This window comes from Onychomys torridus, chromosome 3, assembly GCF_903995425.1.
Source record: "Onychomys torridus chromosome 3, mOncTor1.1, whole genome shotgun sequence".
NCBI lineage: Eukaryota > Metazoa > Chordata > Mammalia > Rodentia > Cricetidae > Onychomys > Onychomys torridus.
Window position 1 is genome coordinate 158,887,330 of NC_050445.1, and position 19,313 is coordinate 158,906,642.

General features: G+C 42.4%; 1 protein-coding gene across 4 annotated transcripts in view; it reads left to right on the plus strand.

The window, feature by feature from the left end:
• Ccdc91 (coiled-coil domain containing 91) overlaps window positions 1–19,313 on the plus strand; it is a 187,406-nt gene that overhangs the window by 128,557 nt on the left and 39,536 nt on the right. For all 4 annotated transcript variants that reach the window (XM_036182394.1, XM_036182395.1, XM_036182393.1 and 1 more), the window contains one exon: window positions 674–850. In XM_036182394.1, the coding sequence (XP_036038287.1) occupies window positions 674–850 (177 nt within the window). The remainder of the gene's footprint in view (window positions 1–673; window positions 851–19,313) is intronic.

The window sequence follows — 19,313 nt, forward strand, 5'->3', positions numbered from 1 at the left end:
GGTTGCTGGTGACAGTGGTGACCGTGCAAACGAATATGACATCCACCTGTCAGATAACAAGGAAGTGTGCAGACTTCTGAAGGAGCAAGGCAGTGAATCCGTGTTTTCCAAATATCAGCAGTTTAGAAGTCATGTTCAATTACAGGAGTCTTTGAAAATACAGGAAAGAGTTATGTTGTAACAGACTGTGTAAGACATATTTCAGTTTACTGTACTTTCTTCCTTTATCATAAATAACTTTTAAAAAATAATGTATTTATTTTTATTTTATATGCATTGGTACTTTGCCTACATGTATGTCTGTGTGAGGATGCTGGATCCCCTGGAACTAGAGTTACAGATAGTTGTGAGCTGTCCTGTGGGTGTGGGTATTGAACCTGGGTCCTCTGGTAGAACAGCTGGTGCTCTTAACTGCTAAGCCATCTCTCCAGCCCCCATAAATAACTTTTAGGACCTACTTTTTTGATTCCTGCTCTTCTTTAAGCTAAGGCTTGAATTCTTTAAAGCGGAGAAATTTCAGGAGGTAAGGGGGGGAAATCTGTATCAAAATGATTGAATGCACTGTACCTTTATGTAATAGACAGAATTGCAGCAATGTTGGGACTGTGTGTTAAGTTTAATGTCTGGGGTTTGAACTTACTGTTAACATTTCTGTTTTGGCCATTTTTTTAAGCTTGAGAAAGAAGCGATGAAAGATGTCATCACCAAAGCAGTGGAAGAAGAAAGGAAAAATCTGGAAAAAGTTCATGCTGAAGAACGGGAAATGTGGAAGGCAGAGCATGCAAGAGATCAGGAAAGGGTAGCGGAGGCTATCCAGGCCGCCGTCCAGGAGCAGCGGGTGATGAGTCAGGTAAGTCACCCAGAAGTGTGGCTCCTTGGTCCCCATCCCTCAGAGGAGAAGGAACCTTGCTATTGCTACCTTACTTGAAATCGTTTTAGGAGGCAGGAATTTTATTTTTATCACAGTATTTCTGTTTTGACCTGTTTTTTTTTAATATTCAATAATTTTTTACCTTCCTAGTATTAAAAATCCTATAACATAACATATTTTGTTTTTCTTTTATTTAAGAAAGATCAGAATCTATGTTTCTATTTTGTCATTCTAACTGTATTAAGCACCCCACATTCATTCATTCATTCATTCATTCATTTATTCTCCCCTTTCCTACCTTTCATGCATACACATGTGCATGTATGCAGGAATATGTGCACATTCACACAGTAAATAATGTATTTGATTAGAAAAACGTTTGATTCAAATAAATTATCTCTGACTTACATACCTGTGTATCTTTAATTGGCAGCAATAACTAACATAACCTCACAAGTCTCCCCATGGTCTCTTGAGGAAATGTACTGTGAGCCAGCATGTCTTCCACACAGAATAACTTTTGCCCATGATCTCCCAAAGCTTCATTTCCACAGTCAAACTTGTGTGTTCTGTTTTACCAAGGTTCAGGCTTTGAATGGGCAGAGGTGCTTGAATAAAAGACAAATGCATAACAAGACAAAGACAGCTGTCATGGAAACCTATATTCTCTGTAGGATGTCAGGCTTCTATATGGCATAGCACAACATACCATTTAAAATGTGTCCCCTCAAAATCTGGGCATGGCAGTGCCTACTTGTAATCCTAGCTCAGGAAATAGAGGCAGGAAGATTGGTGGTTGAAGACCAGCCTCAGCCATGTAGCAAGTTTGCAGCCTGCTTGGGCTACGTAGGACCAAAACACAAACAGCACAAATGTGTCCCCTGGAAGTTGAGAATGTGATGAAAATTCTTAGAAATGTAAGCTTTTGATCCAACCTGTCTATCTGAATGTGAATTTCTCTGATTGCACACTGGGTAGGAAGTGGCCATAAGGGAAGCAATGTGAGTGTGCTGGCCTATCAGATGCATTTGGGGTCATTTCCAAAGGCTGACTTCAGTTAGTCACACAACTGATATTTCATTGCTTGAAGCCTATACTCCTGCTCAGGGAAACTGGCAGAAACATGGCTTTTGTGGAAAGCTCTGAGAAGCTCACACCTCACCTGATTATTTAGGATAATCAAATAAGTAGCTACAATCAAACTTACTCTTTGCTGTATTAATAACTAAAGTGACTTCTTGTTTCTCCCCAGTGCCATTTAGCTACAGTAGTAGAAAAGCATTTCTTTAGACACAGTAGTAGAAAAATAGTAACCCAGACTTTTAAAAGATGATAGGAAGCTGACAAAGGTGTCATGTAAAGTGTTTGGTGGTCAGTTGGCATGAAAAAGCAAAGCTGCAGAGGTGTGAGGAGCTTGCTGTGCACAGGTTAGTGCTTCAGGGGAGAGCAGAGCAGAGAAGTGCCCAGTTTAGCTGAAGCGGTGCTGTCGTCTAAGAACAAACAGGCTGGGAGACATTGGAGCAGGCACCAATCCAGAAATACCCAGTCCCTCCTAGGATTGATACATACAGTGATCATGTGACAGATTAGGCAGACCAGGGCCTCTCTGCACATCCATGCTTTGAGTCTGTATTCCCTAGAAGAAGGCCTAGGTAGTCTAAAAATTTATTAAAATTACACAAAACTGTACATATGTGCAGATTTTTCTGCAAAGACAAATTTTACTTTTATTACATTCTCAAAAGAATTTTAATTAGGAAAGTTTTTTAAAATATTGCAATTGGCTTCCCAATTTCTATGATTAAATTGTAAATTTTATATATCTAAAAAGGAACTAGGCAGATATTAACATTCTTTGAAAGGAAGGCTAAGCAGCCCTGTTAGATTGATGGCTTAAGTGCCACCAAAATTAGCTTCATAAAAGTAGGAAAATATTAGTAAAAGTTATCAAAATTTTTCCAGATTCTTGTACCCATCCAAATGTTTATTCAAGAAAAAAATAGTTAAATATTACTAAGCTAGCTTCCTGAAGTTCTAACCAGCTCCCTTACCATTTCCATCTCCTTAGTGCAGCTTTGGACAGGGCATTAACTGAAAGCCCAGTCTGTAGCCCCTTGACGAGGTGCCAGGCTTGCAGCCCCACAGAAGCTGCATGCCTAAAGGCTTGTTAGGTGACCGGCTCTGCAGCTTCCTGGAAAACCTGCTCTTTGTTTGTGTCGTTCAATGTAGTAAGTACTTTTACCTTTGCAGTAGCCTTTTTTATTAATTCTTTGAGAATTTCATTTGTGAATACAGTGAATTTTGATCATATTCCCATTCTTCTCAGCTCCTACCAGATCCATCCTGCCCCATAGGAAAGCCCTACATCTAGGATGGTTGTCAGTGATAGGGAATGATGATGATTATCGACTCAGCTACAGAAATACCTGTTAGGGTAAAGTAGAGGCTGGAAAAAACCAAAGAGGAAAAATCTAGAGGAAAAACTCATTTTCCATAAATGGCTTTGAAAAGCTCTGGTTAAGGTCATGCACATCCTGAGAAGGGCCTGTGGCCCACTGCCTCTGGCTAAGGTCACACATGTCCTGAGAAGGGTCTGTGACCCGCTGGCCTCTGGCTAAGGTCTTGCACACCCTGAGAAGAACCTGTGACTCGCTGGCTTCTGGCTAAGGTCACGCACATCCTGAGAAGGGCCTGTGACCCGCTGCCCCTGGCTAAGGTCACACATGTCCTGAGAAGGGCCTGTAACCCGCTGACCTCTGGCTAAGGTCACACATGTCCTGAGAAGAGCCTGTGACCTGCTAGCCTCTGGCTAAGGTCACATGCACATCCTGAGAAGGGCCTGTGACTCACTGGCCTCTGGCTAAGATTCAGAAAGCAGAGACTAGAGACTAGGTATGCTGTAGAGCTGTAATTACTGTGTCCAGGTTGCCATAGCAAGGGAACCTTCTGGAAAAGGGTGGAAAGCTCAGTGATTTGAAATACTAAGGAAATCTATGCCTCCACCTTTTAGTAGATCACTAATGTAAAGCTCAAATAAGAAAGTTCAGTAATATATATGACAAAGACTGCAGGCTTTGCAGAATTAATCTCAAAAAGTTACTACATGAGACAGTCCCAAACAATGTGTTTTAGCAGTCACACGGTGGGGAATAAATATAGAAGAACAGAAAAGATCTGTTTCTGAGTCACTGCTTTGTATTATTTTAAATGTGCATTGTTTAGAAAAAAAACTATTCAAAGAAACAGGAAAATAAAATCCACAGATATATAGAAAATCAGTCAGAAATACCTAATAATGGCTTAAAAGACTAAGACTTTATTCTGCATCATGAAGAACTCAGTTTTTGTCTGCATTTATAAGCCATTGTCTTCTTTATCACAAGTGCCTGGGCTCCTTGGGAACCACAGGTCTTCTGAAGGCTGCTCATGGACTTTCAGAATGGTGCCTTCTTTTCTTCCTACCCAGAGCAGGTGTACCTGCTGAATGTGACTCTTCCTGCCACTTCCAGGAGTACTGGCACCCAGATTGCCAGGAGCCATCCCTGGTGGTGGACAGGTACCAGCAGAGGATGTAAGGAGTCGGCAGGGGAAGGAAGTGAGCCAGGCCATGATAGTCAAGAGAATCTTGCAGCCTGACTGACTAACAGCCAGAATTCTTCTTTATTTATACAAAATTTAGTAAGCAGGGATATATCCATGATGTTCCAAAAGACAGATCATATCATTTTTGGCTTTGGTCATGTGTTTCACTTCTTCTTGCTCATCTTTTAGTCCACATTAATAAACTATGACAGAACAGAGTTATCATTTCCAATCATTTTCCCTCAAGTTTTGACATCATTAATAAACAGTTATCATTCTTACTCATTAACCCCATAACCTAATTTTAAGACTCTAGAAGCATATGACAGCCTGTTCTTAGGCTCATAGCTTTGGTTGCTTCAAGGACACTAGACCAAAACAAAAATCTTCAAGCCACCCTGGACATTTTGCCATGTCCCAAGCAGTGGTGGTCAAAGTGCCCAGGAAAATCCTCAGGCTAAGGCTGCTGCAGTTATTATTCAAATTCTGGCATAATACAATCAATGTTAGAATTTATATCTTTATAGAATTGGTCTATATGTCTAATCCTGGCATTCTGTTGTCCCTTGGTCATATGACATTATAGTGGCTCTACATGAGCTAACTTTTCTGAGAGAGGGAGGTTCTGACACCTCATACTTTTACCATCTTTCCACTCCATACTTTGCTCACCAATATGTCTCTATGTAGGGCAGAATTGTATACCATGTAATTGTCTGAGTGTACAGTGGGAAGAGGCTTGTAATCTGAACTGTGGACAACTCCTGTAGCCCACCAAATCTTGTTGACTTTTTTAAGTTTACTTAGTTTTGAATATCTTGTTCCTGTGTAAGTACAGGGACAAATGTTTCAAGAATGTCTCATAGCCTCATGAAGAGACCTCTGGCTTCTTTATGTGTCACAACCTCCAAGGCATAAGGAAGACCTTCAAGTAGACAAGAATATCTCCCTAAAAGCGGGTGTTAGGGGGATAGTATGTTCAGGACTTTTCTGGGTAAGCTTAGAAGCAGCATTCCTGGGAGAAGGCATAAATGATTCATAAGGAATTTTCCACCAATCCAATATCCTCAAATTGTACAAATATTAAAAGTGCCCCAAGTATGCTACGGATGGAGATGCAAACCAAAGATGTCATGGCATCTATCATGCAGCTCAGCTCTGCTGGGTCTTTGTCAAGAAGCTATGCTGGTTTTATGACTTCTGCCAATCCATTCAGATATGGCTGTGCCAAAGATCATATGTCTTCCACAGTTACTTTCTTTCACAACCTGAGTTTGATTGAGTCATGTGTTTAAAAATTGTCTGACCTTACTCATTTGGGAGCTTTGTATATGATCTCTGCCCACCCCCATGTCTCCTAGGAGGTCCAAGTATCTATCTCACCAAATATATTCCAGAAAATGTCCTGTCCTAAGGCAAGTCAGGGATGGCAGTTGCCTACAATTAACCCTACACTAGTGGACATCTGATCACACACATCCAGCATAGTCATCAAGAGGACCATTGGCTTTTTTTGATGGCATCAGATATCATGTAGAGGTTTCATGTGGAAATGTCACTGTGTGTATTCTGTAGCAGCCAGTTATTAGCACAGAAATGCCCTGAACATTTCTCAGTGTCCCTGGGCTTCTGCTCTCCACACCTGGACCTGTCATCAGTTCTGCCTTAGCTCCTGCTGATGTCTCCTCCTGTAAGTCACCAGGCTTTACACATTAGTCACTAAATTCTCTTAGTCTTTATATGTGCATCTGTGTAGGCCTGGGATGCCCAGGTCATATGATAGGCTTAGAGGTGCTTTTGAGACTCATCCATGCAAATTGTCCTATGACTGCTGACCACACTCCCATCAGCACTGCACACAGTTCCTGTTTCTCGACCCTTGACCTGTCTTCCTACAGTGCCCATCCTGGCAGGGTGAGGTGGGTTCTCCTTGAAGTCACCTTTCACAGATCTGGTTCCACGTTTATTTTTAATATTTTGAGTTTGTTTGTACATTAGCAAAACCAGCTTGCTTCTCCATTCTTCCTCAGTCGTCAGCCTGATCAGAGGTAAGCATAGCCTCTGAGAAGCTTCTTGTGTGTATCCTGTCATCTCTGTCTGTCTGTCTTTCTGGCATGTGCTATCTCACTTCATTCCCCTGCTCCCAACCCCCAGTAGAGTAGAGGCTAGCCCTCCTGATGTCCCTGCGTAGGTGAAACCTTGCTGCAGCTCTTCTCCCATGAAGAAACCATAAAGTTCTCTGACCCGGCAGAGCTGGGAATGTTCTTGTGCTGCTGTAACACCATCTGCCATCTTTGTTCTTACGTGCTTCAGGCCTCAGGAACAGCCTTTGTCATACCTTGTCATTGCTGACAGGTGAGACAGAACCCAGTGCCGTGTGAGCACTCCCAGGAAGACTGGTGGGGTGTGTGCGGTCCACCACCCTTCCCTTCAGCAGATTTGTTGAGCAAAGGGGCTCCCTGTTACCATGTCCTGGTAACTTTGATGTGATTGACTCCATGCTCACCCAGGGAGAATGAACTTGTCCTTGTATGTGGCTTCTTGTGGGGTCAGTTTGTGCCTGTGTTGCTGTTGATTCTGGGTGTTCATGGGATGAGGTCATCAAGGCTTCCTTTTCCACTCTTGCTGGCATCATATGATGTGATTATATCTTGATTTTTTTCTAAAACTCTCAATATAAAGGGAAAAGTAAATTAATGAATTTAATAGATAAAATAAGAGAAATAAAATTATTATAGGTGTAAAATACCAGCTTAAATAGACATTTAGAAATGACACACAATGCCTGCCACTGAAGAATAGACTTTCTGGAAGCTCCTTCCTGTGACCTCCTTGTATTCAGCCCAGAGTTTTATTGTTGTTTTAGAGACACAGTCTCATGTACAAAGCTGGAATCACACTCACTAAATAGCTGAGAATGTCCTCAGCTCCTGATCCTCTTGCCCTCCACCTCCTGAGTGCTGGGATTCCAGGCACATCTGCCACAACTGGCCTTATCCCAAATTTTAAAATAAATTTGTAGTCATCATTTTATGAATTAGTTGTACCCCCCCCCGGGAAAACTCATTGAAAAAAATCAATGAGTTATTATAAACCTCTCTGAAAATTTTCCCACAGGTTAAATTAATTTTCCTAAGTGAGTTATGTGGCTAAGCCAGAAATATAACTTATAAATAGACTTCCCCTTGGTGTATTAGTGATAGGGATCTGAAATTGTGTTCCTGCTTTCTGTTCCTACCCTGGAGCACTATAACTGTGAGTTTTAGATGTATAACTAATGTCCTTGTTATCCTTTGGAAAGCCCCTCAGATAGGAAGTGCTACAGAAGTTGACAGGCCATGATTGTATTATAAACAAGGAGAACAGTGATGGTCTTCATGTTCTGGGGTCACTCGGGCAGCTTTATTCTCCATGACTTTATAGGCTATTCTAGACAAAGAAGCCACTTTAAAGACTGGGGGAGGAATAGATGAAAGACTTCCTGTGGGGAGAAGAAGTCTTAGGAGGAGCTGCTAGTGGTTGTCCTGACATCATCAGTGACCACCACAGCGTTGGCTTATCACCTCCGGTGAGTGGACAGCACTTTTCTAGTTAGCTGCTAATGTGTCTGAGTTGACTTTTTACTTTTTCACTACATTCTTCCTAATCAGGAAGAGTTATGAGGCAGGTGCCGTTATCACCTCCAGTGTGGAGGTTCATGTTTGAGCATCTGGAAGCTGGAAGTCAGGTCCATCCCTCCCCCACACCCACACCCTTTAAGACCCATCCTGGGCTTTCTGGTTAGGACTAGAATGACTGTCCAGGGAGCCCCAGAGATGTCCTGTCTCTGTTTCCCACATGCTGGGATTACAAGCATATACTATGATGCTCAGGCTTTTACCTGGGTTCTTGCAGGTTGAACCTCAGTAAATCAGGTCCTCAGGCTTGCATAGTAAGCATTCAAATGACAGAGCCATCTCCCCAGCCCCACCTGCCTATACCACTGTGAAGATACAGGGGTTCTATAGCACATCGCAATGGGCATCTGACCTTGTCAGGTCCAGGCTCTCTAGAGGCATTGAAGTTTGCCACAAGTCATCCCCACCTTCACCTTCCATTTCCTCACCCCAAGGTTCTCATCTTTAGTATGAAGTACAGATTCGTCTCGGATAGGAATAGATAATTATATAAGAAAACCCTTGGGTGGCATTATTCTCCTGCTATTGATTGATTCTGTAATTTTTGCCGAGCACTGACCCCATGTTGTCAATTCTAGAGAAGGTTTTGGTACACAGAGCTAGCCCTTGTGAAGTATATAAGGTCAATTGAGAAGGGGCAATAGTAAACAAGACAAGTTTATATAGTATTGTGGGCTATGACAGAGAAAAAAAAGTATCACAACTATGTGTTCGACAGAGTCACTGGTGGGGAATTCCTTAGACATGGAAGGAAGCCAGAGTTGGGGAGTTAATATGCAGGTTATATGGTTCCACTCAAATGAATTCTTAAGGAAAGAGAATGTTGTGGTAGAAGTTACACAGTAGTTACCAGGGCCTTGGGAACTTCTGCCTGGTGTCTGGTGATAATATGAATTGTGATAAACTGAATTGTGGTGGTGGTTTCATTTGGCCAGACCTATCAATCATTAGAGCCATTTCTTTTATTTTATTTCAAATTTTATTTTTTATATGGATATTTGTGTTTTAATTTTACATAACAGCCATGGGTGTGGTGGGTATTGTGTTCCCTGAAATATTGTGTGTTCCCCGAAATAAACATATCTGGGGGCAGAGAACAGACAACCACTAGAATAAAGCCAAAAATGGTGGCTAGAAAATGGGAAGAGTAAGCCATAACAGAAGTTGGGCGGTGGTGGTGCATGCCTTTAATCCCAGCACTTGGGAGGCAGAGCCAGGTGGATCTCTGAGTTCAAGGCCACTTTAGAAACAGCTAAGCATGGTGATCCATGCCTTTAATCCCAGAAATCCAACCTTTAATCCCAGGGAGTGGGGGCAGAAAGAGAAAGGTATATAAGGCGTGAGGACCAGGAACTAAGGAGTAAAGCATGTAGTTAGTGAAGCATTTGGTTAGTTAAGCGTTCAGGCTTTGGAGCAAGACAGTTCAGCTGAGATTCATGTAGAGGAGGACTCAGAAGCTTCCAGCCTGAGGAAAAAGCATTACCTGAGGAACTAGCAAGGTGAGATAGCTGTGGCTTGTTCTGTGTCTCTGATCTTCCAGCAATCACCCCAATAACTGGCCTCGGATTTATTTTTATTAATAAGACCTGTTAAGATTCCTACTACACATGGGTTCCCCTGTCCTCTCCCTTCCCGCCCCTGCCTTCCCCCCAGACCCTCCTCCCCATTCCCATCTCCTCCAGGGCAAAGATTCTCCTGGGGATTCAGTTCAACCTGGTAGATTCAGTACAGGCAAGTCCAGACCCCTCCTTCCACACTGAGCAAAGTGTCCCTGCATAAGCCCCAGGTTCCAAACAGCCAGCTCATGCACTAAGGACAGGTCCCAGTCCTACTGCCTGGGTGTCTCCCAAACAGTGCAAGCTAGTCATTTGTCTCACTTATCCAGAGGGCCTGATCCAGCTGGGGGCTCCACAGCCTTTGGTTCATAATTCATGTGCTTCCATTAGTTTGGCTATTTGTCCCTGTGCTTTTTCCAATCTTGGTCTCAACAATTCTTGCTCATACAATCCCTTCTCTTTCTCACCAATTGGACTCCTGCAGCTCCATCTGGGGCCTGCCCAAGGATCTCTGTATCCACTTCCATCAGTTATTGGATGAGAGTTCTAACACGACAGTTAGGGTGTTTGGCCATCTGATCACCAGACTAGGTCAGTTCAGGCTTTCTCTCAACCATTGCCAGTAGTCTACAGTGGAGGTATCATTGTGGATTTCTGGGGACCTCTCTAGCACTTTGCTTCTTCCTGTTCTCATGTGGTCTTCATTTATCATGGTCTGTTATTTCTTGTTTTCCTTTCTGTTCTTGATCCAGCTGGGATCTCCTGCTCCCCTAAGCTCTCTTTCCTTCGAACCTTGCCCTTCATTACCCCCCTCTCACGTCCAGGTTGTTCATGTAGATCTCATCCATTTCTCTGTCATTGGGCGATCCCTGTGTCTTTCTTAGGGTCCTGTTTTCTAGGTAGCCTCTCTGGAGTTGTGAGTAGTAGTCTAGTCATCTTTTTTTTACATCTAGTATCCTTCTCCTATGAGTGAATACATACCATGTTTGTCTTTTTGAGTCTGGGTTACCTCAATCAGGATGATTTTTTCCTAAATCCATCCATTTGCCTGCAAACCTCATGATGCCATTGTTTTTCTCTGCTGAGTAATACTCCATTGTGTATATATACCATATTTTCTTTATACATTCTTCAGTTGAAGGGCATCTTGTTTCCAGGTTCTGGCTATTACAAACAATGCTGATATGAATATAGCTGAGCAAATGCCCTTGTGGTATGATTGAGCATTCCTTGGGTATATGCCCAAGAGTTGTATAGCTGGTTCTTGGGGGAGCCATTTCTTAGTAAGTTGTGGTTTTTAAGACAAAATTCCTATTTTATTAAAATTTTAAAAATGGGTCAAGTTTTGTTGAGATTAAAAATCTGTTTTGTATTAAATATCTGATGCTTGTTGATAATCTGTAGATAAGCCTAGAGAAGAGTATGGGCCTATTTCATCCTGCTACAGAGAAACCTGCATACCCATGCCTTATTGACTGTTATGATCACAAGGAAGTGGAATTAACAAGTTGTAGGTAATGGAAATGTATATAAACACAGTGGACTTTTACTCAGCTATACAGATGAAATTTGTAGGTAAACAGATGGATCTGGGAAGTAATATATTAAATGAGGAGACTCAAACTCAGAAATACAACCAAACCAAACCCCAAACAAGCAAGCTCTTACATTCTCCCTTATGTCTGGATCCTAGCTCAATAATGTTTGTTTGTATGTATATGAACAGGAGGAAATGCGGATAAAACCTAAAATGTAGAGGCTAAGTGAGGGTGAAAGGATGCTGAGGGGCTCGGGGGAGGGCAGAAACGACAAGGCGGGCATGAAAGCGGAGACAGCTGGGACGGAAGGATGCATGTGGGTGGGGCAGGGAGATGGAAACTAAAACAGGTTCTGCTAGGAAGTGGTGAGGTGGCACCTTTGAGATGCCAAGTATTTGTGACTCTGGTTTATACTTTGTATGCTAATTTAAAAATTCTTGAAAAAAATCTGGTCTGAAGTTGGGTGCCTCATCAGGGTTAGTGTTTGGAACAGATAAGATATGGGTGCTGTTTAAAGCATGGGACAGGGCTCTGACATTTTCTTATGGAGTGTAGCCATCTTCTAACTATAGATGACACAGTTTGCTTCAGATTGACTGTTTAGTGGAGGTGATTCTGCACATATGCTTGTACTTCATAAGGGATAGTGACAGTCGCCCATGTTTGGGGGCAGAGCTTCCATCCTGTTGGATGCTCAGAGTTTCCTGTGTGCACAGCTGAGTGACAGAGGACAGCACTCTATCAGCTCTTTTAGTAGTACCAGGTGTGTGTGGGTCCCCAGAGGCTGGCCCATATTCTGTGTAGCCTACCCATTCAGAGAAACAGGAGACTTGAATGAACCATGTTAATGGAAATGAGCATCTTCTCTTGGCTTTTGAGTCCAGACAGAAGGTTAGAACACGGGAGAATAGGCCTCAGGTAAGCAAGCCTGAGTGCTAGACCATCTCTGAAAAAGGAAGTGCAGGAAGCCTGCCTGCAGACCCTCTGCAGAATTTGCTGGCCTGGCATCACCTAAGGAGGCAGGAGCACACAGGGAAGAAACACACCTTCCTTCCATCCGCAGACCTTACTTGAGGGCTGTTTCACTTTGGCTTTCATCCTAAGACAAGACCCATTCTACTACAGAGTGTACCTTTTAGAGATATTAAAAGGAAGATTTGTAACCCCGGCTTATTTTCACATTAAGTTAAGACCTTTGCTGAAGGAGGGGAAGTGCATTGGTAACAGACCCCAGGCACAGACAACAGAGTTCGTTAACTTCACTGTTGCAGCATAGTGCTTGTGAGGGATCCCATCTGACACTGCAGCCTCTTTGTGGCTTACAACCAACCACAGCCTCTGTAATTTTGGGGCTATGTTTTCTTAGAAGCCACAGATTCTCAGATATTATAATCAGGGCTTAAATTTTCTTAAACAGATTGAGCATTGCCCCTAACCCTTCTTAAGAAGGAAGTGAGAGTTCTGTCCAGGCTTCCCAAGCTAGATACTTTCCCAACCCCAAACCATGCTGTACTGATATCTTAGGTTTGGATTCATTCACTTTGCAGTTTTTACTGAATTATTTGATGGGTTCCTCATTTGTAATGGACAAAGTTCAGTGACATTCTTAATTGTTAAGAATGTAGAATCCAGAAGGAAAGCTTAGCTAGGATCCCCATTTGTCTTCTTTGCCCCAGCCTTTCCCCTCCTATATAACTGCTACCCACTTTATTTAACGAGAAAACCATATTCTCCTTATGCATGCAGAGGGTTAGGATTTGTCCCAGATTGCCCGTATGTCATCCCCATTTCCATGCCTCTTTAATCATCAGAACCTACTCATTGTGCCAGAAAAGTAGTCCATTGAAAATGAAAGTGCTTAGCCTGGTATGGGGGTGCCCACCTGTAGTCCTATAGCCTGTTATGGGGGTACCCATCCATAGCAGCACTTGGGAGGTGGAAACATGAGGTCAGGAGTTTAAAATCATCCTCTAGGCACATGGTTCTCAATCTGTGGGTTGCGACCTCCATCACAGGGGTTGTATATTGGATATTTACATTACAGTTCATAACAGTAGCAAAATTACAGTTATGAAGTAGCAATGAAAATAATTTTATCATTAGGAGTCACCACAACATGAGGAACTGTATTTAAAGGTCACAGCTTTAGGAAGGTTGAGAACCAGTGCTCTAGTACATGACACACTCAAAAAGCAAAAACAAAATAAATAATAAAAATATAGTAACAATAGAATATTATCTTCATATGTATATTGTCCCCTCTAGCCTAGTCTTATTCTTTTTAAATTTTTTTTTATTTTATTTGTGTGTATGAGTATTTTGTTTTTGTCTGTTTGTTCACTACATGCCTGCCTGTTGCCTGTGGTAGTTAGAAGAGGGTATTGGATTCCCCTGGAACTGGAGTAACAGATGGTTTTGAGCTGCCACGTAGGTGCCAGGAATCAAACCAGGGGATTAAGCAAGTATTCTCCAAATCCAGCTGCTAATGGAGATGGGGACCACGAAGACTATGTTCTCTGTGTTCCAGGTGGCAACAGGAGATCTTGGGAACTGGACTAGAGGTCATCATGTTGTGTGTTGGCTGCATTTTACCAATGTCCTGAAATTTTGAATGAGGCCAAATTGAAAAGTAATGACTAATGATAAGAGCTAAATATTCTTGGTAGTCCTCATGAGATAGCCTTGAATATGACACACACCAAACAGGAGAGTGTTACAAATGCGTTCTGGAAATGGCTGGATATTTAACATGCAGGAAGAGGGGGCTTCCTGGCTCATGTAGTGGTGGCTGAACTGTTGGAGGATGGACAAACAAACACTGAAGAAAACAAAACTTGAAAAGAACAAACCTGGCGACTGGGATGAGGACGTAGTCACATAACTCTAAGAGCTGCATTTTGGCTGGGAGTTGGGGTGTGGCATTTAAGTGCAGTCTTCCTGCCCCAGCTTACTTCTGAAGCAGAAAAGGGACATTAGTGAAAAAATGGGTGAAGTGCAATGAAAACTGATCATCATCTAAGGATACAGTGCTTTGCATCTGTTGGAACTGTTGTCTCTGTGTCTGAAATTGTTAGAAACTGTAGAAGTAACGCAGCCTCAGTTGGAAGAGCATGTAGGAGATTCAGTGATATTTTCCCCTTTCTAAAACCCCTGTTCAATGTAGCATGCCTGAGAGACTTTCCAGCTCATGGCTCAGGGGAAACTGAATAAAGGGAAGGTTTGGAGTATAAGAAAGAAGGCAAGGTCTTGCAATCAAGAGCAGGAGCCCCTTTGAAATATAGCTTTTCCCCTGAAGTGGAGTGGGTTAGCAGAGGCAAACACTCTGTGCTGAGTATTGAGAACCTCACCTCCCCATCCACCCCCATTTCAGTTCTCAGATGCTGAGGGCCATGGGAACTGGAAGATTTTTTTTCTGAGTAATCTGGACAGCCAGAGATGAAAGACCTAAGTACATTGTTATAGGAAATGGCCCCAGGGAAACAAGCAGCCAGATGGATCTGTTCTCAAGACCTGGGCCACAGGCTGCAACTGCAAGCTCTGGGTTGTCATCCTGTGTGAGTGTATGACTCTTTAAACAAAAGAGTCAAGTATGAAGAGACGGCTGCTTGTGAGCACAGAGAATAAAGGAAAGATTTGGGGGGATAAGAAGTTATTAAAAGCTATCCTTGATTCCTCAGAGATGGAGGCATGCACACCAGACAAAGAAGACTCTGTGTTTCTTTTTAATTTTTTTTATTTATTTTATTTGTATGGGTGTTTTGCCTGCATGCATGTCTGTGCACAAGAATGTCTGGTACCCACAGAGACCAGAAGAGAGTGTTGGCCCCCCGGAACTGGAGTTACAGTTTTTATAGATGTCATGAGAGGAGTCTAAATATATAGATGTAGCCCATCTGGTCCCTCACCTGCCACCTTCAGCAAATGCACAAACCTACCTTCAGAACCATGGCCTGAGGTCCTCCTTGTTTTTGAGACACCTTCGCTGGATAAGTGTAGGTGCCTTCCCTCATCAAACAAGCTCTGTTTACAGCAAATGGAGACCATCACAGGATAACACAACTGGACCAGTGCTAGATCAGCAGATTGTGGGTGCCTAGCCCTAGTGGATATATGTGTAGCACAGGGCCTTCATTCATGGCTCAGGCAACATTGTGGAAGAGGGGACAGAAAGATTATAAAAGCCAGAAATCCAGGAATCCTGATGAGAAACCATCTATACTAGAAATGGCTGCATAAACAAGACCAGGACAATGGCAACAGCAATAGATGTGCTGAAATGGGAGGTGGGAAAACCTCATGAGTCCCGCCTCTGGACAAAGAACTGTAGGCAACTAATGGCTGCTAGTGGAAGGAGAATTAGCCTTCTCAGGGTCAGCCTTTTTATGGGGTGTACAGTGTGGAGTAGGCAGTCCTGTGAATAGAGGCTTATCTCTGTCCCGCCCTGTCCCACAGCTGCTTCCCAAATCATCAGAGGCTTATATTAATTATAAATGTTTGGCCATTAACTCAGGCTTGCTACAAATTCTTACACTTAACCCATAGTTCTTACCTATGTTTAGCCACATGGCACATAGCCTGTTATATCATTTTCTACATGTCCTGCTTGCTCGTCATCTCCTGACTCTGCCTTTCTTCCATCTCTATCCTCAATTGAACTGTACCGCCTAACCTTATTTTGCCTCACCATTGGCCAAAACTGCTTTATTATCAACCAATGAGAACAACATATTCACAGCATACAAAAGGGCATACGTCAGCACAGCCCTGAAAATATATCCACACAACAAAAACAGACTCAGCAGATTGTGTGTGTGTGTGTGTGTGTGTGTGTATATATATATATATATATATATATATATATGTATATACATATATATATGTATATATATATATACTTACATGTAAAATATGTAAAAATAAATAAGCTATCAGTTTGGGAGTATTGGGAGAATATTTTCAAGGTGGGATCTTGGAAGGTGCTGGAAGGAGGAAGGGGATGGAGGAGGTGATATACGTTAATTAAAAAATGTGTAAAAATTTTAAAAAATCATGTGATAATTTAAAAAGCTAAAGTCAATCCATGCTGATATAGAAAAGAACCAGGCAGTCCATCAGAAGGCCTGCAGCTTTATGGAACTCAGCTCAATCAAAACTGGGAAGTTGTAATTCTGTACTAATCCTTCATCACTTATTAAATCTAGAGTTAGAAGGTGTAGCTTTCTAGATTATGGAGACTCATGTCTGATCTGCTTATAACCAGGTTCATAATGAAATTTAAGAAACAAAGCAAATACATTCTTTTAGATTCCGGACAGTATGTCCCTCCTGTGGCCCACAAGCCTCACTACCCCAGGATAGCTAGGAATTGGTCCTAATACAAAATTGTAAATTTACTTAAGAAGTTGGATTTTTTTACAATTTAAAAAAAAAAAACTCAAATATGTTTCTTAGAGTAAACTCTGTATTACAAGGTGGTGCAATGTCAAAAGGTACAATACTCCAGAGGGAAAACTAAACCAGCGTACCAGTGATGAGGAATCAGCCTGAGATCATATTCTCAAAGTGTTTAAAACTGCAGAAATTTCCATCCTAGAAATTCAGATCACCAGCTATACGATGAGGTAAAATAAAAACATTTTCAGACAAAGCAGATGCCCAGGCAAAAATCTCCTAGAGGAGATGGTCTGCCAAAGGAAGATCAACCAACACAAAACAGTGCATAGGTCCAGAATCCAGAGATTCTGATGGAAACAGATGCGGAGGGTCCCAGGGATGTGGCTGACATGATCCCAGGGGATTAACAGCGTCTAGAAAGTCCACAAGTCCCTGGTGCCTTTGACTTTGCTGAGAAGGCCACAGACAAATGGAAGAGAACTTGGGAGCGGCATGGCTACAGTAGCTGCATCATCCCTGAGCCTGTCCTAGGAGGCCTCCGTGTTTTCAAAGTACTCTTTGTTTGTCAAGTACATCTGGCTTTCCTAAAATAAATAATAAGCATCTTCCTGTCTAGAGGATGGGAGATATCAAAAGAGAGTGGCCCCCATCTTTGAAACACTTCTTTTTAAGCACTGTAGTTATAGGCTGTCACATTAAACGGGGCAGCTGATGACAAATACAGAGAGAGTCAGATACAGAGAGAACACAGATCCAAAGACCTGCAGAGCTGAGCCATCCCAACTCCCCAGCATGGAGGACCATGGCTGAAACAGGTACTGGCAAATGCTTTCCCGTAACAAGCCAGAGAATAAATCCTTTAGGGTTTCAACCAAGTGTTGTGTGAGGGTTCTAATATAATGAGGGCATGTTTATCACTTAGTTGGTGAAAATCAATATAGTATAAGAGGATCATTTTTTAGTGTAGACTCACTAATACAAAGAATAAGATTTTCTTCTGAAGATAGCATTTTGCTTACTTATAATTTAGGGTCCCCATCATCTGAGTCACCAGTGCTCACATCCTGTGTCCTATGTCAGTAAGCTTCTGAGTTGATGGGGTATGTTGGTTTCCTGGCGGCATGTCTAGGACCTCCTGTATTCTCATCTCCTTTTGTCATTCATTACAGTGCAGACTAATTACTTCAAAGTCAAGATGGCCAAAAAGGCTGTTGCACCACACATGGTTTTTGAAATACAAAGTTTTCTTTTTACTCCATTGGTGTCTAGGTTCTAGATTCTAGAAAACCCTTCTGAACCATAGTTTGAGCTTTAAGTTTGTGTGGAAATGAAAGTGTATCGACACACAGGAAAGCACACGGAGTACCCTGACTCTTCACAGTTTGCACACTCCTGACTGTAGCTGGGCAGGTAAGACACTGGTGATAGTTTTACTTTGACTCACTTCATTCAGTGATAGGCAAAGTGAACTGAGGCAGTGTAAATACCCAAAAGTGCTCTATCATTGGGCTACACCCACAGCTCTTTTTCTCATTTTAAGGCAATGTTTCACCATGTTTTTCAGATGGGCCTTGAATTTGCTTTGTAGCCCAGGCTAGCCTTGAGCTTAGTTCCCCCTGCTTGAGACACTCAAGTATCTGTTACTTTTATTTTTAATAGATACATAATAACTCCACATACAATTATAATGGGCTCTAATGTCTCAGCACATGTATATATTGTGTGTTAAATCAAGGAAAATGACATATTCCTCACATTTTTACATTTGTCAATTCTGTTTTGAAAGATCCAATATACTATTTTGTTTGTAGTTATCCCACTGTGCCATAGGACACCAGAACTCTGTCCTCCATTGACCAGTCTCTTTCCATACCCACCACTTGTGTGTGTGTGTGTGTGTGTCTGTGTGTACATGCGCAGGTACAATGTAACTGATCCTAGAAATTACGAACAGAAGAAGTAGCTCACCAGTTTGGAGGCTGGAAGTCCAGGAAGGATAGTATTGGCATTCTGTTCCCAGGCCTCCCAGGCTGTATCACTCCAGGCCTGTGGCAGGACAGCAGGAACAGTAAAAGCAAAGATCACATGGTAAAACAGGGAGTGAGGAATTCAGAGATGAGATTGCAGGAACTAACACAGCCCACTAGAACAAGACTAGTTAGTCCCTTCTAGAATTCCCCAATGATGTAGGTACCTCCATCAGGCCCCACCCCGTAATACCACAGCATGGGCTAAACCTCCCCTACACAAACATTGCCAGTTCCAAACCTTGCACACCCAGCTTCTGTTAGCACTTATTACACCAAATCACGCCACCTACTATACTGAAACATTGTGTTTCCATGTATGAAGAGAGTGAAAATCTAACTTCAGGCAAATCCATTGTCTGCCTTGCTTACTTGGCTGGGTGTAGACACAGGCTGGCCCTTATCCACAGTGAAGGGAATGAGAATTCGCACACACTTTTCCTTTCTCTGTGGACAATTAAGAGTGAGTTTGAAGAGTGTTATGGGGATGATGAGGCAGATGCTGACTTTGGGGAGAGGCTGAGATGACTGTGGGGAACTGACCAAGCCTGTTTGCCAACCCACATGGCAGGAATGGAAGCCGGTGCATTGGATTCCTGGGAGCCCTGGTATAGCAAGAATTGTTAGGAGGTCTTAATAATAAAAACAAATCCAGGGCCTGGTTTTGA